The 25,080-nt window shown below is 51.8% G+C and overlaps 1 protein-coding gene across 5 annotated transcripts in view; it reads left to right on the forward strand.

Annotated features, from left to right (window-relative positions):
• The window catches only part of HDGFL2 (HDGF like 2), a 25,609-nt gene continuing 529 nt past the window's right edge, over positions 1 to 25,080 (forward strand). Inside the window, exons 1-15 of one of the 5 annotated variants that reach the window (XM_084795929.1) lie at positions 1 to 820; positions 6,234 to 6,310; positions 6,411 to 6,549; positions 18,971 to 19,171; positions 21,433 to 21,546; positions 21,620 to 21,691; positions 22,248 to 22,413; positions 22,485 to 22,560; positions 22,634 to 22,925; positions 23,080 to 23,183; positions 23,733 to 23,806; positions 23,926 to 23,996; positions 24,242 to 24,343; positions 24,427 to 24,637; positions 24,870 to 24,993. In XM_084795929.1, coding sequence (XP_084652055.1) covers positions 674 to 820; positions 6,234 to 6,310; positions 6,411 to 6,549; positions 18,971 to 19,171; positions 21,433 to 21,546; positions 21,620 to 21,691; positions 22,248 to 22,413; positions 22,485 to 22,560; positions 22,634 to 22,925; positions 23,080 to 23,183; positions 23,733 to 23,806; positions 23,926 to 23,996; positions 24,242 to 24,343; positions 24,427 to 24,637; positions 24,870 to 24,993 — 1,970 coding nt within the window. In that variant the 5' untranslated portion in view covers positions 1 to 673. Of the gene's footprint in view, positions 821 to 3,716; positions 3,991 to 6,233; positions 6,311 to 6,410; positions 6,550 to 18,970; positions 19,172 to 21,432; positions 21,547 to 21,619; positions 21,692 to 22,247; positions 22,414 to 22,484; positions 22,561 to 22,633; positions 22,926 to 23,079; positions 23,184 to 23,732; positions 23,807 to 23,925; positions 23,997 to 24,241; positions 24,344 to 24,426; positions 24,638 to 24,869; positions 25,000 to 25,080 lie in introns of those variants that run through there. The other 4 variants (XM_084795926.1, XM_084795927.1, XM_084795928.1 and 1 more) reach the window with 4 other exon arrangements.

Genomic DNA, 25,080 nt, shown 5'->3' on the forward strand with positions numbered 1-25,080 from the left:
GCCGCTAGGGGGCGAAAGAGAGCATCTAGCCACCGAGCAGCCTGGAAATGTTCCCAGTGCTGCTAGAACCAGGCTTGGATGTCAGGAGTTCAAGGCCGACCTGGGCTACAGAGAAAAATAAGTTGTGGATGTGCTGGGCAGGAGCCTGAAGTCCCCTTTGGGAGGTACAAGAAAGAGAAAAAAGAACCTACAGAGGGATTGGTGCTGGTACAAAACTTGCCTAGCATGTGTAAAGCCTGAGTTTAATCTCCTGCAACACTTCCATCTGGTGCGGTGTGCATATTCAACAAAAAAGGTGAATGCTCTGGGCTCAGGCATTGTAGAATACTGTTGTTCAAGAAACAGCCATCATCTTCATCAGAGCCACTGAGACCCTCAGTTGTAGGAGACCTTCATAATCAGATACTTCACTGTACATGGTCACTCATTAGAAAAAAAGGGCTGGAGATTCCAGAAGCGCCCTCCTGCACCTTCCATGTAATGTGCATGTAATTCTGCCCTAATTTCACGTGGTATTGTGGGCTCAGGAGCAATTAAGAGTTTGCAGTCAGTGGAGCATATGACAGATGTGTGCTCTGGGCAAGCTTTCACCTGGGATCCTGCGAAGCTGCCCAGGAATGCAGCAGCTTTGTGTTGGCCAATCATTGGACCCCAAGACACACAAACCTGAAGCATGGACACCCTTCGAGGAAACGAGGACGCCCATGGCTGGAGAAGAGCGGGGAAGGCATTTGATGAGAACTGGGGAAGATTCTCCAAGTTTCCAAGAGCTTACAGTGAGAGAGGAGTTGGAGCACCTGAGGAAGGCAGCCAGGAAGTGGTGGGTAAATGTTCCAGGACAGGATGCCTTAGTCCTTTGAGGAAAAAAAAATAATGATAATAATGAGGCAGGCTCATGCTTTTAATGCCAGCACTCAGGAGGCACAGGCAGCCAGAGCCTGGTCTACAGAGCAAGTTTCAGGACAGCCAGGGCTACGAAAAGAAACCAAGTTTGGGGTGGGGGGTGGGAGAAGAGTTTGTGGATACATACTTTTTTAGTTTTGTTTTGTTTTGTTTTGTTTTGTTTTGAGGTAGGATTTCACTATGTAGACTAACTCGGATTTGCCTCTTCCTACCTCCTGAGCGCTGAGATCATAGGTATGCACCACCAAGTCTCCCAATATATATGTTTGAGAGAGGACCTCATGTAGCCTAGACTGGCCTTGAACTTCATGCCTTCACCTCCCAAGTGTTGAGATGACAATTCTATGTCACTGACAGAACAAAGCTCTGTGTGTGTGTGTGTGTGTGTGTGTGTGTGTGTGTGTGTGTGAAGAATGTGGTATATGTAGGTGTGCATGTCCATTACCTGTGCAGAGACCAGAGGGGGACATCGGGTGGCCTCTCATCCTTTGCTTTATTCCTGAGAGATAGGATCTCTTCCTGAACCTAGAGCTAGGCTGGCAACAATCCAAGCCATCTTTCCCATCTCTCCTTCAACCAGGGCAATCCTCCTGTCTCCCCTTCTGGGTACTGGGATGGCAGGCTTAAGTGAGCCAGTTCTCTGCCAGCTTTTTAGATCTGAGAAGCCCCTACAGTAGAGACAGCCCCGCCACTATTAGTTTGCCTTCCGCTAAGATCATACATAGAGTCTAAATACAAAAGCAGAAATGCAGCCGGGCATGGTGGCGCACACCTGTAATCCCAGCACTAGGGAGGCAGAGGCAGGCGGATCACTGAATTCGAGGCCAGCCTGGTCTACAAAGTGGCTCCAGGACAGCCAAGGCTACACAGAGAGACCTTGTCTCAAAAAAAAAAAAAAAAAAGCAGAAATGCAAGCAGTTCTTTGCGGTGTGAGTCAGGGTTAGGAAGCTCCAGGGGTCCCAGTGACCAGACACACTTCAGGATAGGAAGGTCACCAACCCTCCGGGGCCCACGGACATGGTGCATTGTGGAGCCCGTTTTACAGCTAGAGAAACTGAGGTACTGGGTATCCAATGTTTTTTGTTGTTGTTTTTTTTTTCTTTTTCTTTTTTCAAGACAGGGTTTCTCTGTGTAGCCTTGGCTGTCTTGGACGCATTCTGTACACCAGGCTGGCCTCGAACTCACAGAGATCCATCTGCCTCTGCTTCCCGAGTGCTGGGATTAAAGGCGTGTGCCACCATGTCTGGCATCCAGTGTATTTTTTTTTTCCTTAGTATAGTATTGCATCGTCTCTGGCACCATGTATAGTTAGGTGTCCAAATAACACTTTGTGGATAAATGAAATAAACACTGTGGGAATGAGTGGAGCACTCAGCCTAATATGTATGACACCCAGGGTTCCATCCCCTGCACCGAATAAACACTTGGAAGGGAGAGTCAGGAGATCAGAAGTTCAAGGTCAGCCTCACGTACATAGCTATTCAGAAGCTATAAGTGAGATCCTATCTTAAAAATAAAAAGCAAGAAATAAAACTAAGATACAGTGTAAAAGTAAATAAAATTAAAATAGCCAGTGAAGTGGCTCATCGAATAAATCACTTTTCCCATAAGTCTTAGGTGAAGTAAGATGGCTGGCCGTTTCCACAAAGCTGTCCTCTGACTTCTGTGTGCCTGATGTAGCATGTCTGGGCGTGCCCACACATATCACACAGTTGTTGTTGTTATTGTTGTTGTTATTATATAGGATTCTTCCTGCAAGCCAGAAGAGAACACCAGAGCTCATTATATATGATTTTGAGCCACCAGCCACCATGTGGTTGCTGGGAATTGAACTCAGGACCTTTGGAAGAGCAGTCGGTGCTCTTAACCTCTGAGCCATCTCTCCAGCCACCCCCCACAGTTTGTTTGTTTGTTTGTTTGTGAAAAATAAAAATAAGGCTAGGTGAGGTGGTGTACACCTTTGATCCCAGGACTTGGAAGGCAGAGACAGGAAGATAATCTGTAAATTCAAAGCCAACCTAGTCTTGAGAATTCCAGGCCAGTCAGGGCTGCAGAGTCTCCAAACAGTAAAGTAAGGATAATAATTGAAATATAAAATGTCAAGGTATAAAGGTGTTACAAGTATAAAATGGGAATATGTAATGTATTATAAATAGAAAAAAAAAAGAAAGTAAATAACTGAGTTCTGCCCCGCTCCCTTCTCAACCCTATGCTCTCGAACCCCACCAACTCCTGGCGGGAGTTCTCTGGGTCCTGTTGAACCTGTCCTCATGTCAGCCATTGGTCGAGCTGTAGCCAATGGGCTTCATAGTTGCATTGATGCCCTTCTGGAAGGCTAGCACTAATCCGTCTTCTACGCGGATTGGGTATATTTCGTCTGGTAGACTCCAATGGCCTGTTGAGTACGGTTATGTATGGCCTGCCCTCCCCGGGCCCCGCCCCATCACTGCTTGTTTCTGATTTCCGCCTTCCTTTCCGCCTTCACCCGCCCAGTGACCCACAGCCGCATACCGCTCTTAAGCCACGCCCCCGTCCCTACCGAAGCCACGCCCCGCCCTGAGCCGAATTCATCTAATCCCCTTCTCCACGCCGCACGTCCCGACCGAGCCACGCCCCTGAGCGCTCCCCAGCCTAAGCCCCGCCCCATCATCCCCCTTAGGCTCCGCCCTGTAGCCCCCGGAGCAGTGCTTGTTTTACGTCCCACAGCCTCCGCCCCACCCACTGGGCTCTAGTCCACGCCCTGGGCTACGGCTCCGTTATCCAATCCCGTTAACTAGCACCGAGCCAACCCCTCCCTTTATTGGTCCCCGCGCTCCTCTGTGGTCTTGAGCGATGGCGACGGCGGCCCATAGCGGAGGGCGGGCGGGACTTCCGGCCGCGCCGAACCCAATAAGTAGACGCCGGCCGGCGGCCCGTGCGGACGCCTCCGCCCCTCAGGCGTCCGACTCCCGCCTCCGGCTTCGCCTCCCACCGCCGCCGTTGCTGCTTCCCGCGGCCTGGGCCTCCGCCGACAGCATGCCGCACGCCTTCAAGCCCGGGGACTTGGTGTTCGCCAAGATGAAGGGTTACCCGCACTGGCCGGCCCGGGTGAGGCTGGGCGTGAACGGGCCCCGCGGAGTTGGCCGCCGGGAGTGGAGGGGCCGTGGGCGCGCGCGGGGAGGCTGGAATGGAGGCCGATGGGAGGCTGAGAAGAGGTTGGGGCTGCGGGCTCAGGCGGCTGCACTGTGGCCCTCTGGGAGCTGAGGAATCTCCTTCCTCAGAGAGCACAGTGCCTGGGGTCTTGGATCGTCTTTGGTGAGGTCCCTGATCTGAGGGACTTGTGTTCTGTGGTTCCGGACCCCGGCCCTGAGACCCATGGTCCCTTAGCGCTGTAGTATGGCTGTATGACCTGCATAGTGAGGTCCTGAGCCTCAGAGACCCCCAGCCTGCAGGGAAGGACTGTGTTGCTATCCCTGACCTCCTTGGGGACCGGTGTCACTGTGTCTTGGGGTCCAGGGCCTGAGAGATCTATGTACCAGGGTTCAGAAGTACGTTTAGGGGATGCCAGAATCGTGGAGCCGGAAGGGTGTAATAGGGACTGAGCACTTGGGATTGGAGTGGAAGGGTCAAACGATGGGAAAAGTCTGTCTCTCAGGAATTAGGCTGCGTGTGGTGGCTAACATCAGGATGCAGCTCCAGAGAAAGGGACCCCATCTCCATTTAGGTCATGGGGATGGGAATGAGGGCAAGGGTTGGAAACAGGCTTCTCTGGGGACTTGAAGTCAGGTCCTTAAAAAGGGACTCAGTGGGTTGGAGCTCAGCTGGGACCAGGTGGCTTCAGGCTGGGGATGTTTGGAGCCTGGGGTGCGCGGGTGATGTTATTCCAGCCTTGGCAAGAGACTGCCCATGTACAGGGACCCAAAGGCTTCTGTTGCCCCCAGAACTAGGGCAGAGGCCACTCCAGGGCTGAAGTTGTCAGCATGCATGTGGCAGGACTTGAAGGAATTGTGTGTGTGTGTGTGTGTGTGTGTGTGTGTGTGTGTGTGTGTGTGTGCGCGCGCGCGCAGATGATGGCTGGCGTTCCAGGCCCTGGTGCACACGTTGAGTTGCACAGAGACAGAGTGTTGTCGCCTCCAGGTCTTAGTGCAGATGCCTGGGTTAACTGTGTCTGCATGGGGGTCGGGGGGTGGGGGTGGAAGGCCAGACAGCTGGGAGTCCACAGGCCGGTGCCGAATAGCAAGCTGAACGGGAACCAGCCCAGGAGGTGACTTCTAGGCTAGGGGTCAGGACCAGAGAGGTGGTTGGGACCTGTGGGAGAGGTAGCCTGGCAGTCCTCAGCAAGGCGGGCTTGATGCTGGTGCATCTGGTATCCTGCATCCAGCCACCAGGGACCAGAGAAGGAACTAGAGAAGTAAGGGATGCTGCTGGCAAGCAGCCCGGGGAGGACCCAACATCTCCCAGGAGTTGGTGAGGTGGGTGGTAAGCCCTGGGAATCTCATTGTGAGTGAGGCGACTGAGGGGCAAAACTTTACATACAGTGGACACTGTCCTTCCCAGTCTACAGCAGCTCTCTGCGAAGCTCTTGTCTCCTCCCCCTTCCCAGCCTTCTCCAGCACAGAGAAAACCTTTCCAAGCACCTGATTGGAGGGGAAGGGGCTGCTAGCATCGTGAGGGATGGTGACTGACAGCTGCCGGAGCCCATGGCTTACATAAAGAGGGTGGGACTTCCGGGATGCTCTGGGCCTGGCTCCTGCAGCCCACCCCCCATTCTGTGCATCCCAGGAGCTGCTGCCAGCATTACCTCTGGGGCAAGAGCAGACTCAGACGCCATCGTGGGCAAGTCTTGAGAGCAAGGAGAAGCTGAGCCTAGGCCCACCCCGTGAGAGCTTCAGGGGGCCATACTGGGCCTAGCTCTGATTAAGTACTTGTGTGGGGGCCCTGCTTCTTGGTGGAAAGGAAACACTGTGGGTGGCAGACAGGCTAGGAGGGGTGCACATGAGTGCAGGTTTTATAGCCAAGCATGGTGGTGCACACCCTCCATCTCAGTGCCCCCTGCTTAGGAGGCAGAGACGAGTCCCAGGCCAGCTTGGTCTACATAGTTTGAGTACAGCCAGGGCTGAATAGTGGGGTTGTCTAAAAAGAAAAAAAAAATTAATGCCAAATTAAGGGGCTATAGAGATAGCTTAGTGGCCCTGAGTTCAGGTCTCCAGACTTCTGTTTGGAAGGTGCTATGTCTCCCCAGAGTGTGTTCACCCCCCCACCCCAAGTAACTGGATAGTTTCCTGGGCCTGGATTAAAGCCACCTCCTGTCCCTCACCTGAAGACCCTGACCAGCCTGCTTCTCACTACAGATCGATGACATTGCTGACGGCGCTGTGAAGCCCCCACCTAACAAGTACCCTATCTTCTTCTTTGGAACACATGAGACGTAAGTGTCCCCTCTAGGCTTTGGTTGTCCACCTACAGCCTGGTTTCTTTCCCAGAATAACCTGGTTCACCTGGAACTGGCCTGTGGTTCCCTCCTGCAGGGCCTTCCTGGGACCCAAGGACCTGTTCCCCTATGACAAGTGCAAGGACAAGTACGGGAAGCCCAACAAGAGGAAAGGCTTCAATGAGGGGCTCTGGGAAATCCAGAACAACCCCCACGCCAGCTACAGTGCGCCTCCGGTGAGTGTCTGGCCATGAGTGAGCAGTGGGGCTGAGGTCCCAGGGGGTGGGCTTCCTCAGAAGCTTCCGGGCTGGTTTGTCTCCCCTTCAGCATTGTGGATCCTGAGGGTTGTGTCTTTCTTTGGGTTGAAGTGCTGAGCAGCATCCGAGGTCAGCTCACTCCACTCCAGGGCTCTCCAGGTCATTACCACAGATGTGTGTCGATTACACCCAGTGAGCCCTGAGTGGGGACCACCATCTAAGGATGAGCCTGGATTCAGAACAGGGTGTTTGGGATCTGGTGGTAGATGCTTCACAAAGGTGGAAAGCTTTCTTTGGCTAACATCCTCCTGTCCCCAGACTCTCGGCTGTGGATTGGATAGAGTAAGCAATTGTTTATGAATGTGAGGGCTCCTCGTCAGGGAGGAGAAATAATGCCAAGAGTCACAGAGATGGCATATCCAGGGAAGTCTGTCTGGCAGTTTCTGGGGAAACAAGGAGTTTAGAAAAGTTGGAGTTAAGTGATGGGCTGGTGAGACTCAGCAGCTGCTTGCCACCAAGCCTGATGCCCTGGGTTCCAGCGCAGTACCCACACGGCAGGAAGGGGCCTGTCTCCTGTGTGTTACCCTCTCGCTTCCACACACGCCCACACTAAGCAAATATAGTTTCTAAAGTTTAAAATTAGAAGTTAAGCCAGACAGTGGCAGGCGGATCTCTGTGAGTTCGAGGCCAGCCTGGTCTACATAGTGGACTCCAGGACATCCAGGGCTATTATACACAGAAGCCCTAACTTGAAAAACCTTAAAATAAAATAAAATTACAGGTTGAAACCAATAGATAGGCACTATGGAAGGCTGGAGAGGGTTGCTCGTGTGGGTATTAGAGAGTGAGAGGAGGGCGGAGGGTATCAGGCTAGCTAGTGTCCTTCCCTCTGCTATTACTGCTGCTTTGCAGGGAGGTTTCTTTGTGTGTGTGCATGTTGTGCACATGTGTGCATATCCATGCAGGCTCGAGGTTGACATCAGGGTCTTCCTTGATCACTCTCCATCTTACATATTAAGCCATGGTCTTTCATGAACCCTTAGCTCACCCAGTTAGCAGAATTAGCTTCAGGGATCCCCTGTTTGTGTCCTGTGCACCTGGTCTCACAAGTGGGCTGCCTGGCATCTCCAGGGATGCTCGGACCCTGAATCCTGGTGCTTTTGCTTGTACAACAGGTGCTTTGTTGGCTGAGCCATGGCCTCAGTCCCTGGTCTGGAGGTTTTCATGAGAAGTGGCAGGGTAGCATCAGCTTGGGATGGATGGTCGTCCAATTGGTAGGTAGTCAGAGGGAGCAATCACAACAAGCCAAACCTCACTGTTGGTGAAGATGGGCCACTAGGTTTGCTGATGGCAAATAAAGCAGGAGTTGATAGGGGTCTGTCCTGGTCCTGGCTTTGCTGGTAGAAACCAGATTTTTCTCATAGACTGTGTTGTGGTTGGACCTTAAGGTCTTGGTAGCTCCCTTTTCTAACTGGCTCATGCTACAGGGAGCAGCAGATGTAGTTGGGTTGACACCTGCCAAGACCAGCATCAGGGGCTAAGTTGGATCCAGTAATGGCCTCAAGGAGCACATAGTCAAAAATGTGGAGTTCGCACAGCAGGTGTCTCCTGAGCAGTTGTGGTTTGGCCACCTTTGCTGAGTGGATGGGGACATGCACTGTGTGCCAGTGACATTTTACTTCTGTCATCCTGTGTGTGGAGAGAGGAGAGGCTCTTCGTGCATCTGTTCTGGGCTCTGCTTGGGCAGGGGATCTTTTATTTTTTGGGGGGAAGGATTTGGTTTTGGGGGGCGGTTTTGAGACAGGGTTCCTCTGTGTTATCTCGGCTATCCTGGACTCGGTTTGTAGACCAGGCTGGCCTCGAACTCACAGAGATCCACCTGCCTCTGCCTCCCAAGTGCTGGGAGTAAAGGTGTGCGCCACCACGCCCAGCAAGGGCAGGGGATCTTGAAGACGATCGTGTCATGATCTCTCCTGGCACTAGTTTGTGAGCTCTCTGGTTACACATCCTGAGCCCTTTGCCTGCTGGTGAATTATTACTGTATTTAATATTTATTGGACACCCATGGCCTGTGGGCAGCATGCAGAGAGATGCCCAACCTCAAAGAGACTCAAATATCCAGTGCTGGGACCAGCTGGCCCTCCAGGTGTCTGAGACAGAGAGCCTGGAAGCTCTGAGAGCCCCTGACTGCCCTGTGGTTCCTTGACCCAGGTGTGCCCTTAAGGGAGACATGAGTAGTTGCAGATACCTAGCTGGGCCTGGGCCTGCAGGCCTTTCATCCTAGCATTATTCAGAGATGCCCAGGCAGGAGGCTCGCTTGGGTTACAGAGTAAAAACAGGGTTAGCCTGGGCTATACACAGTGATACCTTGAATCAAACAAAAAGGAAAGAAAGGAATGATTCCTGGGCCACCCTAGAGTGGGTCCTTCCAGGCATTGTCAAGATGGATACTTGTGACAGGACAGTGTGTACACAGGCCTTCAGAGGCAAGATGCTATGGGAAACTGAGTATATGACAATTCTAGAATTTTGGTTTCTTTAAAAAAACAAAACAAAACACAGAAATTGGGTGAGGGTTGTTTGGTCTTGGGGGGCGTTATTTTTTGAGAAAGGGTTTCTCTGTATAGCCTTGGCTGGCCTTGAACTCACAAAGACCTGCCTACCTCTGCTGCCCGTGTGTTGGGACTAAAGGCATGTGCTGCCACCACCCAGCTAAAACACAGAAATATTATACGAATTTGTTTTTGTTTTAATCCCAGGCATGGAATATGGAGCTGCTTTGCAGCAGCTGACAATGATTTACCATGTGCTCTAACAAAGGTGTGGTTTTGTGTGTGACCTTTGGAATTCTGGGAACTTTTCAGAGGGTATATAAATGTTAGGGTGGGTTGGACAGATGGCTCAGCAGTTAAGAGCACTGGCTGCTCCTCCAGAGGTCCTGAGTTCAATTCCCAGCAACCACATGGTGGCTCACAACCATCTATAATGTGATCTGGTGCCCTCTGCTGGTGTGCATGGAAATGTGCACTGGCATACATAAAATAAATAAATAAATGCTAGGGCCCTGATAGACAGGGGTTGGTGATAATTCAGGGGCTGGTTGCAGTTTGTTAGTAGTCATACTCAAAGAAGAAAGTAGATTAACAGATCTCGCCGCCCCCCCCATCTCTCCTTTCTCTGCTGTCTACTGATGGGGTGAAACAGGGGTAGGGGGCTAAAGGATGGGAAAAGGAAGAACCCACAAGGTAACAAAGACCAACTACAATTGAGCTGTCTCTTTCCCTAAAAAGTTGAGCTTAATTCTGTATGTCAGATAGGAGTCCAGACTTGACATTCAGAAAGAGCCTGGTTCTGAGGCACTGTCCTGCTGCCTCTCCTCCTGCTTACTTTGTGTCGTTTTCTTTCCCACATGCGCTGCTGCAGGCCTGTCTATTTCACAGAAACTTTCCTTCCTTTTTTTAAAGATGTATTTGTCTTTACATTATGTGTATGGGTGTTCGGCCTGCATGTATGTAAGTGCACTGTGTATGCCTTGTGCCTCAGGAGGCCAAAAGAGGCTGCCAGGTCCCCTGGGACTGGAGTTACCAGACAGCATGTGAATGCTAGGGGTTTTTTAGTTCCTCACTTTTCTTTGTGACGAATTTTCCCCGATTTCTTCTGGTCAGAAGTTCTTTGAGTACATTCTATCAGCCTTAGTCAGAAAATAGACAGACCTGACTCACCTGTCCTATGATCAGCCCTGTGGAGATCACAGAGTTTAAACTGACTGTTAAACCTGCCTGTGACCTTGTCAGCCTCGGCCACACTCATCTGGATGCACACATGGTCCTTGGCACCGATGTGCCCCCAGAGCATTCCACAGAATGCTCCATTGCAGGCCCACAACTCACCAGCGTTGTCTTGCATGCTCATTCCAGGTTCACTGAGAGCACAGAACAAAGGGGCTGGTCCCCCATGGCAATGCCGGGCCAAGTGCTGGGGGAATCAAGGCTCTCTGCAGAGCAGCCAGCGCTCGTAACTCTGCAGTCTCTCCAGCCCCAGCCTTAAGTGCTGATTCTGAGCTTTGCTCACTCAGCAGGGATCCTGGCTGTTGGTCCATGCTAACAGACCATCCTCCAGCCTTTTGGGGGGAGTTATTTGTGTATGTGATGTATGCACATGAGGAGGAGGCCAGAGCAGAATATGGGGTATCGTCCTCTGTGACGGTCCACCCTGTTGATGAGCCGAGGTTCTTTGCACAAGAAGCTTGCAGTCGTGGCTGAGCTGGCTTCTGGGTGAGCTCTTGGGCGATCCCTGTCTGTGTCACAGATCCTCAGAGCTGTGACACTCAGGCCTCATGCTTCCTGAGGAAGAGCTTTTATCTACAGAGCCCTCTCTTCAAACCATTTTGTGCATTTTGTTGTCTTGATTTTGAGACACGGTCTTATTATGTAGTCCAGGATGACCTCAAACTTACTAAGTAGCAGAGGATAGCCTTGAACTTCTGGTCCTCCTGCCTCCCAAAGGCTGAAATGGCCAGCATATGTCACTGTCACTGTCCTTAGTCTTTGTCTCTTCCCTCTTCAGATGGCTGGAGCACACTTGGGACCATTGTGGTCCTTCCAACCCTCCATGGTCCTCAGTGGGGAGTCCTTCATTACGTGGCTAGATACCTAGACAGTCTGCTCAGGCACCCAGAGGAGCCTATCTAGGCTCTGAGGCCACTCAGAGATTTAAACGGAGCCACTCAACCACAGTGCTGTTTTTCCTTTCAGTTTTTAGTTATATGCATTTGTGCCTCGGTGCACTTCTGAAAGTCAGAACAACTCATGGTACTATGTTCTCCTTCCACATGTGGCTCCTAGGGATCAAATGAAGGTCAGGCTTGGTAGCAAGCGACTTTACCCACTGAGCCCTTGCAGCACGACCCCAATGGTGTATTTTGCAGGTGGAACAGGCTGGCTGGCTCGTAGGGTGGACTTTGTTCACCAGAAGGGCCCAAGCAGTGTCCTGGCTTGTGCCAAACTTGTGCCTGTCCTGCCTCAGCCTCCCAAGCGTGAGGTTACAGGTGTGGGCCCCATAGTCATTCATGACTGTGAGCCACTGACCTTAAAGGGGTCCCCCTAGGCTGGAGCTCAGTTGGCAGAATGATTGTTCCGAAGTCAAGAAGGCCCAAGGCTCCACGTCAGCATAAAAACCAGGTGCGGTGTATGCTTGATCACTGCACTGGGGAGGCAGGGATGGGGTCCTTTGAGCTCCAGGCCAGTGCTGCCTTGCCTCAGAAAGCAGGGTGGCCCACTCGTAAGTAGCAGCAGCTGAGCTTGGCCTCGTCTAGGCACACCTGTTTCTCATCATTGATGTTCAGTTTATGTGAACACACGTGTGTTGGGGTCAGAGGACAACTGGCAGTGGTCGGTTGTTCCTGCCATATGGGTCTTGAGGATCAAAGTTCAGGTCATCAGACATGGTGACAAGCACCTTTACCCAAAGAGCCACATCACCAGCCCTGTGATAGTCTTGATATTTTTACCGTGCAGCCCAGGCTAGACTTGCGCTCAGCCTCTCCAGTGCTGGGATGAAGAACAGGAACCCCAAGCCTGGCTTCTGCCAACGGTCTCAAGCTGGTTAACAACACAGTGGGCAGAGGGCAGGCTCCTGGTGCTGGCTGTGTTCCTTCCCTTCCGACTGGCACCTGTGCCTGCTGTGGTGGGGAGTCCCACTTCAGGGGCTGTCACACCTACATGATGTTTGCCTGTGTCCTGACAGACCCACAGGGTTATAACAGGGCAGTGTGCAGTCAACACTGGGCATAGCCACTGTCTTCGTTAGGGTTCTTGCTTTGCTGTGATGAGAGACTGTGACCAAAAGCAAGTTGGATAGGAAAGGGTTTATACACTTCCCCATCGCTGTTCGTCATGGAAGAAAGTCAGGTCAGGAACTCAAACAGGGCAGGAGCCTGGAGGCAGGAGCTCAGGCCATGGAGGGCACTGCCTCCTGGCTTGCTCAGCCTGGTTTCTTATAGAACTCATGACCAGCAGCCCAGGGGTGGCACCGCCCACAGTGGGCTGGGCCCTCCCACATTAATCAATAATAAAGAAAATGCCCTACAGGCTTGCCTACAACCCAATCTTATGGAGTCATTTTCTTTTTCTTTTTCTTTTTTTTTTAATTTTTAAAATTAATTTATCTTTATTTCATGTGCGTTGGTGTTGCTTGCTTATATGTCTGTGTGAGGGTGTCAGATCCCCTGGAACAGGACTTACTGACAGTTGTGAGCCGCATGTGGAGGCTGGGAATTGAAGCTGGGTCCTCTGGAAAAGCAGCCAATACTCTTAACCACTGAGCCGTCTCCAGCCCCGGAAGTTTCTTTCTTTCTTTCTTTCTTTCTTTCTTTCTTTGTTTGATTTTGGTTTTTTGTTTTTGTTTGATTTTGGTTTTTTGTTTGTTGGTTGATTTGGTTTGGTTTGGTTTTTTTTGAGACGGGGTTTCTCTGTGTATCTTGACTGTCCTAGAAGTCACTCTGTAGACCAGGCTGGCCTTGAACTCACAACAGTCTGCCTGTCTCTGCCTCCCGAGTGCTGGAATTAAAGATGTGCGCCACCACCTCCTGGCGAAGTTGCTTTCTTAATTGAGGCTCCTTCCTTTCAGATGAGCTTGGTTGAATTGACATAAAACTAGCTTTCACACTAGCCTACTGGACAAACAGCTAGGCTGGACTGCTCTGCTGTGGCCCGTTCTTAATTCGTCCAGATACACACCGAACACTGTATTTTTATTTTTGAATTTTGGAACACGGTCTCACTATGTAGCCCAGGCTGGCCTAGAATTCAAGGTTCTCCTGTCCCAGTCTCCTGTGTACTAGGATGATGTTAAGCTGCGAGGAATAGTGAGGTTGGTGTCCTGTTGTGTTGGAGACAGGGTCTCACGGCATGTGATGCCATTGTGCAGGTGTGAGCCGAGAGGACAGCCTCGATGTCTGTCCGTCCTCCCCTTCCACCTTGCTTGAAGCACAGTCGCTTGCTCTGTGAAGGTCAGGTTGCCTGCCGGCTTCCAGAGATTGTCCTGTCTCGGCAGGTGTGCCTTGGGTACAGCCGCACGCCACACATTTAGTTTCCATGAGGGTTCTGGGGGTTGACCTCCAGCCCTCACACACAGCAAACACTTCCCCTCCCTACCCTACCATGGCATCTGTCCATTTCCCAGGCTTCAAGGCTGCAGTGATCCTGTGCCTGTCCTGCAAGATTAGGATGCCCCACACTCATCCGTGAACAACAGTGACTCTCCGTGGTGTAGTATTGCCCTGTACTTCCATGAGAGCCCCTTGGCATTGTCTTCCTGGGGATGAGGGGAAGGGGGAGGACAGAGTCAGGCCCTGTGCCCACCTTGGAGAAGGCTGTGTCTCACAGGCCATCATTTTCCCCTCTCGGTATGTTTGATTTAGGGTTCACCCTATTTAAGTATCGCACAGTTCAAAATGGTTCAGGCAAGGCTGTATCACAGCTCTTTGGTCACACCAGCGTTGTGAATAAAAATGTCCTCTGCGTGGAAAGGCTGGGCTGGGCCCGCCTTCATTGGGTGGGGTCAGTAACCGGGGCTGGGGTTTGTGCTGAGGACGCACCCTCTTGGGAAGGTGGACTTTATAAACGAGGCCTGAGGACCCATCCAGCCACGCTGTCCACCTTCTCTTCCTTCCTTGCCTTCCTCCCTCCCTTCCATTGCTGTTGAGATAGGATCTCATAGAGCCCAGGCTAGCCTCCCACGTGCTAGCTGACGAGTCTGGCCTGTGGTTCCATGCTTAGGTGTGATTTTGTGCACTTGGGCTCAGGCACAAACACCAGGGAGACCTGGGCTTCTTCACCTCCCTGTTTTGGTCTCCTGTCTCCACTTACAACTCATTTCTGTTCTCATCTGCTCAGATCTTGGGATCCGCTGTATAGGTTTTTCCCCTCAGCCTCTATAAGCCCTCATCCCCCTGTCCTTCATGCCCACCGCAGTCACCCCAAGGCAGTATCGTTTTAAATACCAGGTTCTTAGATTGATATTTATATCTATCTGCTGTCTGGTTTTATGTCAGCTCCTCTTGGGAAGAGCCTCAATTGAGAAGATGCGCCCAACAGGTTGGCCTGTGGTACATTCTCTTGATTGATGATTGATATGGACAGCTCAGCTCACTGGGTAGTGTCACCCCTTGGCTAGTGGTCTTGGTTGCAATAAGAAAGATGGCTGAGCAAGCCATTAAGCAGCACCCCTCTGTGGCCTCTGCATCAGTTCCTGCCTTCACCCCATCCTGACTTCCTGGATAATAAGCTATAAACTGAAATAAACTCTTTCCTCTCCGTGTTCATTTTGGTCATGGTTTTTTACCACAGCAATAGAAACCCTATGACAAGTTGGCATCAGGAGTGGGATATTGATGACAGACATGACTTTTAGGAAAGATTGTGATAGCACTTGAACTTGGGGCTGAGAAAGCAGTGCAGATGATGGAGGCCTAGCTTCTGACGTTTCAAAGAGGAGTGCTCAGAGTACTTTAAGGGTTCTGTTGTCCTGTCCCCTAAAGGGAAACTTTCACTTTGCTGGGAAAATCAGTGCTGGTCAGCTGGGGCTGAAGAATCATCCGTGATGGAGATGAGCATCGCTGAGGCAGAATCTGGGACATGATTCTTCAGGGTTAGCCACAGAGGCTGTAGTTCAAAGAGGACCAAGCCTGCGTCTCATGCCAGCAGCCAAACTTAGTCATATGTAAGAGTGGTGCTCGTTTTAAAGGCTCAAGAGGTCTTGGGGAGCAGCTGAGACTTGGCACTAGGAGAGGCCACTGGTGAGTGTGCAGCCCGGTTGCAGAAACCCCAGTATTTTGGAGATGCCTGTGGCATAGGATGATCAAGGACAGCAGCAGGTGTCGAGTGGAGCCGGTGTGAGCCCAGGAGACAGACTGTGTGTGCTTCAGATAACAGATCTGGGGAAGCCACTGCCAACGCCTTCGGAACCCAGAGTCCCAGTCTCTGTGTCTTCTCTGAGCTGTGTGTGGCTGGACTTGGGTTTTGCTTTGATCTCACTGTGCCTGCCCTGCTTCCTCCCACCTGGAGTAAAAAGAAGGTAATTTACAGCCAGGTGCAGTGGTGCACGCCTGTAATCCCAGCACTCGGGGAGGCAGAGGCAGACAAATCTTTGTGAATTTGAGGCCAGCCTGGTCTACAAAGTGAGTCCAGGACAGCCAGGTCTGTTACACGGAAAAACCCTGTCTCGAAAAAACAAAACAAAAGAATGTAATTTACTTTTATCTTATCTCAATTTCTTTAATTCCACAGTTTGAGAGACTTTAGATATTTTAGAGAAATTTTGAAAAAGATTGAACATTTTTTGTTTGTTTGTTTGTTTTTTGTTTGGTTTTGGTTTTTCGAGACAGGGTTTCAAAACTGAACATTTTTGTTGTTGGGTTGTTTGTTTTGGAAATGGGGTCTCACTATGAAGCTCTGGGTGTCCTAGGATTTGCTGTGTAGAGAAGGCTAGCCTTAAACTCATAGAGATGCACCTAGCCAGACTTGGTTGCCTGTTTTTGTTTTTGTTTTCAAATATTTTTAATTATTTATTTATTTTATCTTACGTGCATTGGTGTTTTGCCTGTATGTACGTCTGTGTGAGCGTGTCAGAGCCCTTGGCACTAGAGTTACAGTTGTGAGCCGCCATGTGGGGGCTGGGAACTGAACCCAGGTCCTCTGGGAGATAAGAGCCACCTCTCCAGCCCCTTGCTTCTGTTCTTTCAAGACAGGGTTTCTCTGTGTAGCCCTGGCTGTCCTGGAACTCACTATGTAGACCAGGCTGGCCTCAAACTCACAGAGATCTCCCTGCCTCTGCCTCCCGCGTGCTGGGATTAAAAGTGTGAGCCTCCACGGCCCCTAGTAGTTACTTCTACCTTTTATCTTAGCACCTGGGAAGCAGATCTTTGTGAGCTTAAGACCAACATGGTCTACATAGTAAGTTCCAGGACAGCCAGGGCTGCATAGAGAGATGTTGTCTCAAAACAAACAAACAAACAAACAAACAAACAGCATAAAGATGCACCTGCCTCTGAGGGCTGTGATTAAAGACTTTGGAAACCACGCCCTCCTAAGACTACACTTTTGAAGTGTTTGAATTATTAAATGTAAAATATACTATTATTTTTTTAATTTTTATTTATTTATTTATTTATTTATTTATTTTGGTTTTTCGAGACAGGGTCTCTCTGTGTAGCCTTGGCTGTCCTGGACTCACTTTGTAGACCAGGCTGGCCTCGAACTCACAGCGATCTGCCTGCCTCTGCCTCCCGAGTGCTGGGATTAAAGGCGTGCGCCACCATGGCCAGCTATTATTTTTTTAAAAGATATATTTATTTATTATTATTATGTATACAATGTTCTGTCTGCATGTACACCTGCAGGCCAGTAGAGGGCACTATTATAGATGGTTGTGAGCCACCATGTGGTTGCTGGGAATTGAACTCAGGAGCTCCAGAAAAGCAGTCAGTGCTCTTAACCTCTGAGCCATCTCTCTAGCCCAAATATACTATTATTTATATTGTGATACTAATATTAACATATTAGAGGGAAAGACAAAAGTTGAATAGAAATGTACTTGTATGTCAAGTTAACAAGAGGTCAATTGTGCTGGGTGGTTTTCTGTCACCTTGACACAAGCTAGAGTCACTTGAGAAGAGGAACCTACCTCAACTGAGAAAATGCCCCCACCAGATTAGCCTGTGTGCGAGTCTTTATAGTATTCTCGTGACTGATGATTGATGAGGTAGGGCCAGGCTGGTGGTCCTGGGTTCTGTAGGAAAGCAGGCTGAGCAGATCCTAGGGAGCCAGCCAGTCAACAGCACCCTCCGTGGCCTCTACATCAGCTCCTGCCTCCCAGGCTCCTGGCTTGAGTTTCTGTCCTGACTTTCTTGGATGATGAACCACGAGCTATAAGAGAGAATAAACCCCTCTCTCCCCAAGTTCATTTTGGTCTTTTGTTGTTGTTTGGTGGTGGTGGTAGTTGTTTGAGACAGGGTTTCTCTGTGTAGCCTTGGCTGTCCTGGACTCACTTTGTAGGCCAGGGTGGTCTTGAACTCCCAAAGATCCACCTCCCTCTGCCTCTCTGAGTGCTGGGATTACAGGAGTGTGCCACCATGCCCAGCTCCTTGTTTGGTTTTTTTCAATATAGGGTTTCTCTGTGTAGCCCTGGATGTCCTGGCGTCGCTTTGTAGACCAGGCTGGCCTCGAACTCACAGCGATCCACCTGCCTCTGCCTCCTGAGTGTTAGGATTAAAGGCATGCACTACCACTGCCCAGCTTTACCCTGAGACTACCTGTGTCACCTGCCCAATGGTTTCAGAGCTTCAGTAAGTTGGTGTGTGAGCTGGCCACAGTGTCATCCTCAGTCTCTTCCATGTTGCCTTCATCTCTCTCTTCCCCAGGCCATCCCAGCCTCTCCCTTCTGTAAGACTGTCCTTCCCTCCCCCGCTTGTAAGCTACATCTTGCCCACCCTGCTTTACCTCTTCACGGGCCTTTCTGAGGCCCCAGTACAAATCATTCTCTTCTAAATATTCTCAGCTATGAGGTGTTTTCTGTCTTTCTAGTCACTGTATTTAGGAGCTTTGTGTGATCTGCCTGTCCCTAGGTCCTCAACTCCTGCATGGGACAGGAGACCAAGCTGCAGTCACTTCACACAGAGCCTGTGGTGTGGCTGACGTGTGGCTGCTGCCTGAGCAGGCATTGTGAGGGTGGCAAGTTCAGTAGTGCCCCTGGGGCTGGCTTTCTTCTCACAATACTTGGATAGCTTGAAAGAGAGCCAAGTTAGACCTGTTCAGGCAGGCCTGATATTCCATCACAACCTCAAGACCAGCCAAGACACAGACTGTGTCTTAGGCCAGCTGGGCTTCGTAGTACCCTATCCAGCATAGAAAGGAAAAAGAGGTCCAGGGTTGTAGATCAACCAGAGAGTGCTTGCCTAGCATGCATGGAGCAAGCCCTGTGTTCAATCTTCAGTAGCATGCGTGTGCACGTGCTCGCACGTGCTCGCGCGTGCGCGCGCGCGCGCGCGCGCACACACACACACACACACACCCCGCAAACCCCACAATGTTTATGACCACTTGCTGTGGTCTGCATGCTGCCCTGACTTCACATTGCTACCTGCAACAGCCTCATGAGGCCTCAGCTGTGACCTTCATCTTGCTCAGATGGAAACTGAGGCACAGAACCAAAACACTTGCCCCTACGTCCTGCCATACATCCTGCCACCTACACCATCCCACCGCCTCAGTTCCCAGCTCATGAGTGAGGAAGGCAGACCCTGAGCCTAGATTCCCAGCATTCGATGCTGTTAGCATAGTTACCATTGGGCTAGGAAGTCTGTCCTGGCCCCTTGGTGACACGTCTGTTGCCCCAACCCCAGCCGGTGAGCTCCTCTGACAGCGAGGCCCCTGAAGCTGACCTAGGTGGTGGCAGCGACGGAGATAAGGACGAAGAGGCCCGGGGGGTCATGACTGTGACAGCTGTGACCACCACAGCCACCAGTGACAGGATGGAGAGTGACTCCGACTCAGACAAGAGTAGTGACCACAGTGGCCTGAAGCGGAAGACGCCAGTCCTGAAGGTAGTATGAGAAGGGCGGCCACTCCAGCTACCCCTTGGGGCCCCTTGCCTTCTGCCCCTCTCAATACACACTTTTTGTTGTTTTGCTTTTTTTTTTGGTTGTTTGTTTTGAGGCAGGGTCTCTCTGTGTTAGCCTTGGCTAATTGTTTTGCTTTGAGACAGGGTCTCACTTGTAATCCTCCTGCCTCAGCCTCTGGAGTACCGAGGTCATGGGAGTCCACCGCCATGCCTGCCTCATTAGTCATTTTTAACACAAATTGATGTAAAATTCTGATACCTTGGAGTTGAGTCCTTCAGGGAATATGGCTCTCAACGACATGTTTAATCTTTGTGTGACTGTGTGATGTGTGCACTTGTCTGTTCCTGTGTGTAGACGTCAGGTTGACATCCAGCATCTGCCTCAATTTCCTTCCATCTTTATTTTGAGATAGTCTCTCCCTACACTTGAGAACTCCCCAGTTCTCCCCGCAGCCAGAGCCTGGGACCCTTTGTCTCTGCCTTCCTGGCTCTGGATTACAGATGTGGGTTTGTTTGTTTGCTTGGTTTGTTGTTGTTGTTGTTGTTGTTTTGGGGGGGGGTTGTTTTGCTTTGTTTTCAGGTTTTTTATTTTATTTTCTGCGTATGAGTGTTTTACCTGTATGTATGTCTGCACACCTCATTTCTGTCATGTGTGATGCCCAAAACCAGAGGTGCCATCAGATCTCCTATGACAGAGTCGAGTGTTTTGTTGTGTTTGTTTGCGATGGAGTCTCACTGTATATCGTGGATAGCCTCAAACTCACAGAGCTCCACCTGCCTCTTGTCTCTGAGTGCTAGGATTAAAAGTGTAAAAGTGTGTACTGGCTTTGTAATTAAGGATGGTTATGAGCTGGGAACCAAGATGGATCCTCTGGAGAGTGCTGACTCATCACTCAAGCCCCAGCCCCTTAAAAAAAATGTATTTTCAACCAAAGTGTGGTGGTGGTGCACGCCTTTAATCCCAGCACTCGGGAGGCAGAGGCAGGTGGATCGCTGTGAGTTCGAGGCCAGCCTGGTCTAAAAGAGAGTTTCAGGACAGCCAGGGCTACACAGAGAAGAAGCCTTGTCTTGGAGAGGAAATTTTTTTTTTGGTTTTTTGAGACAGGGTTTCTCTGTGTAACCTTGGCTGTCCTGGACTCGCTTTGTAGACCAGGCTGGCCTTGAACTCACAGCGATCCGCCTGCCTCTGCCTCCCGAGTGCTGGGATTAAAGGCGTGCACCACCAGGCCCAGCTCGAAGAAATATATTTTTTATCACTTATATGTATTTGTGCCTTGGAGGAGAGAGTATGTGAGTGCAGGTGACTGTGAGACAAGAGGCATCAAGTCCCCTAGGTGTGGGGTTACAGACAGCTGTGAGTCACCATGGAGCTACTGCTCCAGACCACAGTGTGGTTTTTCCACACTGATGATGGCATGCAGGTCCTCGGGCTTGCACGGTAGATGCTTTTGCTGCTGACCTGTCACCCCTGTTCTTTACAGACTGTTTGACTGAGTCAATGTGTGCCTCTTGGCCATAGTGAACTGCACTGACTCCACAGTTCTGCTGTGAGCCTTTTAGTCCTGCTGGGAGTCACAGCAGGAAAATCACAGAATATATATTATATATATAATTATATATAAATATATAATATGTTATATTTTTTATATGTATTTTATATAATATATATAATAAATACTGTGAGTTTCTTCCTTTTTTCTTTTTCTTTTTGGTGTTTTTCGGTTTTTGTTTGAGGTTTTGGGGGGGTTAGTTTTTTTTCTTGTTGTGTTTTTGGTTTGGTTTGGTTTTTCAAGACAAGGTTTCTTTATGTAACAGCTCTGGCTATCCTAGGCTCTCTTTGTAGACCAGGCTGGCCTAGAACTCACAGTTATCCTCCTGCCTCTGCCTCCCAAGTACCAGGATTAAAGGTGTGTACCACCATGCCCAGCCTGTGATTTTCTTTTTTGTAAAGAACTCATGACATGAAATGAGGCATTCTGAGGTATGGTCCTCACCATCTGTCTCCAGAAAATTGCATCCCCATCAGACACCATTCTCCCCAATCCCCTACCACCTGTCTCCCACTTCCCAACTCAAGGGATAGGGAGCTCCTAGAAGTGGGGCCTGCAGCTATGTATGGCTCCATCACAACCCAGAATCAAGGAGCATCAAGGCACGAGGATTGCATGTTCAAGGCTACACAAGAGGGTCCCATCTAGAGCCGGAGCTGTCCAGCTGCTGATCCAACCTGGCCCTGCCTTCCAGATGTCAGTCTCTAAACGAGGTCGGAAAGCCTCCAGCGACCTAGACCAGGCCAGTGTGTCCCCATCAGAAGAAGATTCCGAGAGCCCATCTGAGTCAGAGAAGAGCAGCGACCAGGTGAGCAACGCCAGCCCCTGGGACAGCCTGGCACAGCGGCCAGCACCGCTGACCCTCCTGTCTCTCTCCCAAGGACTTTACCCCAGAGAAGAAGACAGTGGCCCGGGCACCAAGGCGGGGTCCTCCGGGAGGACGTAAGAAGAAGGTAAGGGTGCTGTGCCCGGGTCATGGGGGTCTTCTTTGGCAGTGATGCCTGGGTGTGTGTGTAGTGCCCCTGGGGCCTGTGGGTCAGTGCTGCAGGGGACCCACCACCAGGATTGGAAAATCCAGTCCTGTGTGCTGGAATAGCATGGCATAAAGGGTCATGTGTACTGTGTACACACATGGGGTGTGAGTATTTGTGTTTATAGGGCTGCTTGGGTATGTGCAGACGTGCCGTGTGTGATGTGGACTGAGTGTTGTACTGTGGTATGCTGTGGAAGAACTTGACAGTAGGAGGGCGGAAGCAGGTCGGGCCTCCTGCGCAGGTTTTCAGTGTACACCTGCCATGGAAAGAAAGCCCCTGAGTTTGGCCCTAACCCTATTCCCTGAGAGCCACCCAGGTGCCTCGCACCCACATTTCTGCTGTGGATGAGGCACAGAACTATGTCCCTTGGGAACTGCAGCTGCTTCTGCCTCTGCCTCTGCCCTCACACCCTCATCCTTTGTGGCTCCTCTGCCATTTTTGGCTCTGGCACCCCACTGGCTCTGCCTGTCCCCAGAAGGTGCCATCAGCCTCGGATTCAGACTCCAAAGCCGACTCAGATGGGGCCAAGGAGGAGCCTGTGGCTGTGCCACAGCCATCCCCGTCCTCCTCCTCGTCCTCCTCATCCTCCTCCTCAGACTCAGATGTGTCTGTCAAGAAACTCCCTCGAGGCAGAAAGCCAGGTAAGGCATGAGCCAGCCTCAATGCAGCCCTTGGAGGCCATGAAGAGAAGGTCACCCGTCCTTTTCCACAGCCGAGAAGCCACCCCCCAAGCCCCGAGGTCGGAGACCAAAGCCAGAACGGCCACCTTCCACCTCCAGCAGTGACAGGTGGGTGTCAGACCAGTGATGTGGGGGCTGCAGGGTGTGCTGGGGTCCCCACTGATAAGACTTTCCATCCCAGTGACAGTGACAGTGGTGAGGTGGACCGTATCAGCGAATGGAAGCGACGTGACGAGGAGCGGAGGCGCGAGCTAGAGGCTCGGAGGCGACGGGAGCAGGAGGAGGAGCTCCGGCGACTGCGAGAGCAGGAGAGGGAGGAGAAGGAGAGGCGCAAGGAGCGGGCAGAGCGCGGGGGCAGCAGTGGGGAGGAGCTGGAGGACGACGAGCCTGTGAAGAAGCGCAGCCGCAAGGCTCGGGGCCGGGGCTCACCATCCTCCTCAGACTCAGAGCCCGAGGGGGAGCTTGGGAAAGAGGTGCGCGCTGCCCCCTCTTCACCTGAGACCCCAGCCCTAGAAAACAGGGATGCTGGGTGGGAATGGCGGGGCCTACAGCTCTATAGGATAAGTTATGGGAGGGTGAGACCGACTGCTCCCGAGGCAGCAACCTGTCCTCTGGCCACTCCTATAGGGGAAGAAGTTGACCAAGAAGTCCCAACTGCCAGGCTCAGAATCTGCAAGGAAGCCCGGGCCAAAGGAGAAGAGAGGGCGGCCGGATGAGAAGCCACGAGCCAGGTCAGTGCCTGTCCTGAGCCCTGGACCTAGTCCCTCTCCCCCTTGGCCTGGCTGTTAAGCTCAGCCTTGGAGACACATCCATCCAAGGGTTCCAAATCTTGGGGCTAAGCCTCAGGACTGCCCCTGCCCTACAGTGGGAGTCTCCCCTGGGGTCATGTGTGCTATCAGACTAGGAGTTGCTGGCCTGTAGTGAGTGGGGGCCAGCAGCAATGCCCAGCACCCTGCAGGGCCCAGGACCCCAAAGAGCAATCCAACCAATGTCCGTAGCACTCGGGACACCATGCCCCAGCCTGGTGGCTTTAACGTAGCCGGCAAGTGTTGAGATGCAGCTCGCCTCTGCTTCCTAAGGAACTTCCCAGCTGCTGCTGATCAGCGCTCCCATGGGGGTCAGCAGTATGGCATGGTGGCCACACAGCTCAAGGGCTTCTCATGGTCAGCGGGTGTTCCTCGTCTGTACAGAAGCAGAGGAGGGTCCCAGGCCCCTGGCCTGGCTGGCTGTCCTCCCCTGGGCCTCCCAAGGTGGCCTGTCTGACAGGAGCCTCTCTGTAGGCCTGTGAAGGTAGAGCGGACGCGGAAGCGGTCAGAGGGTCTCTCACTGGACAGGAAGGGGGAGAAAAAGAAAGGTGAGCACTAGCAGTGGTGCAGGGTCCCGAGGCTCCCGTGTGGGCCTGTGGGAAGAGGGGCTGGGCTGTGGGAGCTAGGGCCAAAGCACGCTGCTCAAACCAGCATCTCTCCTGCCCAGAACCTTCTGTAGAGGAGAGACTACAGAAGCTGCACAGCGAGATCAAATTTGCACTGAAGGTTGACAACCCAGTAAGACTTCTGCTGCGTAGTCCCAGGGTCACAGCCCCACACTGTCCTAAGATGGGTGCTTTCCTCAGCCACCTCCTTTCTGGCTCCTTGGAAATCTTGGGGAACTGAGATAGGTCCCCTGGGTAGAGGAGTAGGTTTCATAGTATCTCAGGACCCCACTCCCACACTGTGCAGTCTCTTCTGGGGACAGCAAGCAGCACTCTAACAGACAGCCAGGGCTGCCTCCCACTCTTCCTGCCCTGCAGGATGTGAGGCGCTGTCTGAATGCACTGGAAGAGCTGGGGACCCTGCAGGTGACCTCTCAGATCCTTCAGAAGAACACAGATGTGGTAGCCACGCTGAAGAAGGTATGGTGTGGGCACGAGGCAGAGCCTGGGAGATGGCGTAGTCACAGCTCGTGGCCCTGCTAAGCCTGACTTCCTGGGGCCAGATTCGCCGCTACAAGGCCAACAAGGATGTGATGGCGAAGGCAGCAGAGGTCTATACTCGGCTCAAGTCCAGGGTCCTGGGGCCAAAAGTTGAGGCTCTTCAGAAGGTGAACAAGGTTGGATCTGAGAAGGAACAGACTGATGGCGAGAAGATGGAGGAGCAGCCGGGGGAGCAGGCTCCCAAAGAGCTGGCAGAGGATGAGCCCAGCACTGGTGAGGGCTGCCTGCATGGGCAAGTGGGGACTGTGCCATGTTTGTCCCAGCAAGTTTGCCAGACTCAAACCTCTGCTTTTGGGGTGGGGGTGGGGGCAACCCCTTTACTGAGCAGCTGGCACAGGGTGTTCCAGTTCCACTGCGTGCTGGCAGTGCTGTGGGCCTGCACTACTTATAAGCTTGACCACAGCTAGGTGAGCTATGACCTCATGGTGACCTTCTCTCTCCCTAGATCGCTCAGCCCCTGTGAATGGTGAGGCCACATCCCAGAAGCACGAGAGCACAGAAGACAGAGCACAGGAAGACAGGCAGGACGCGGAGGATGGCCCTCGGGGTGGCTCCTCTGAGGAGCATGAGTGAGTGTCTGGGGCGTCAGATGCGGCCCCTGCACGCTGGAGCCCTCACCCCACCCCCACCACATGATGGGGCCAACCAGTACTCTG

The sequence above is a fragment of the Acomys minous genome (genome assembly GCF_964271855.1).
Source record: "Acomys minous genome assembly, chromosome: 9".
Lineage (NCBI taxonomy): Eukaryota > Metazoa > Chordata > Mammalia > Rodentia > Muridae > Acomys > Acomys minous.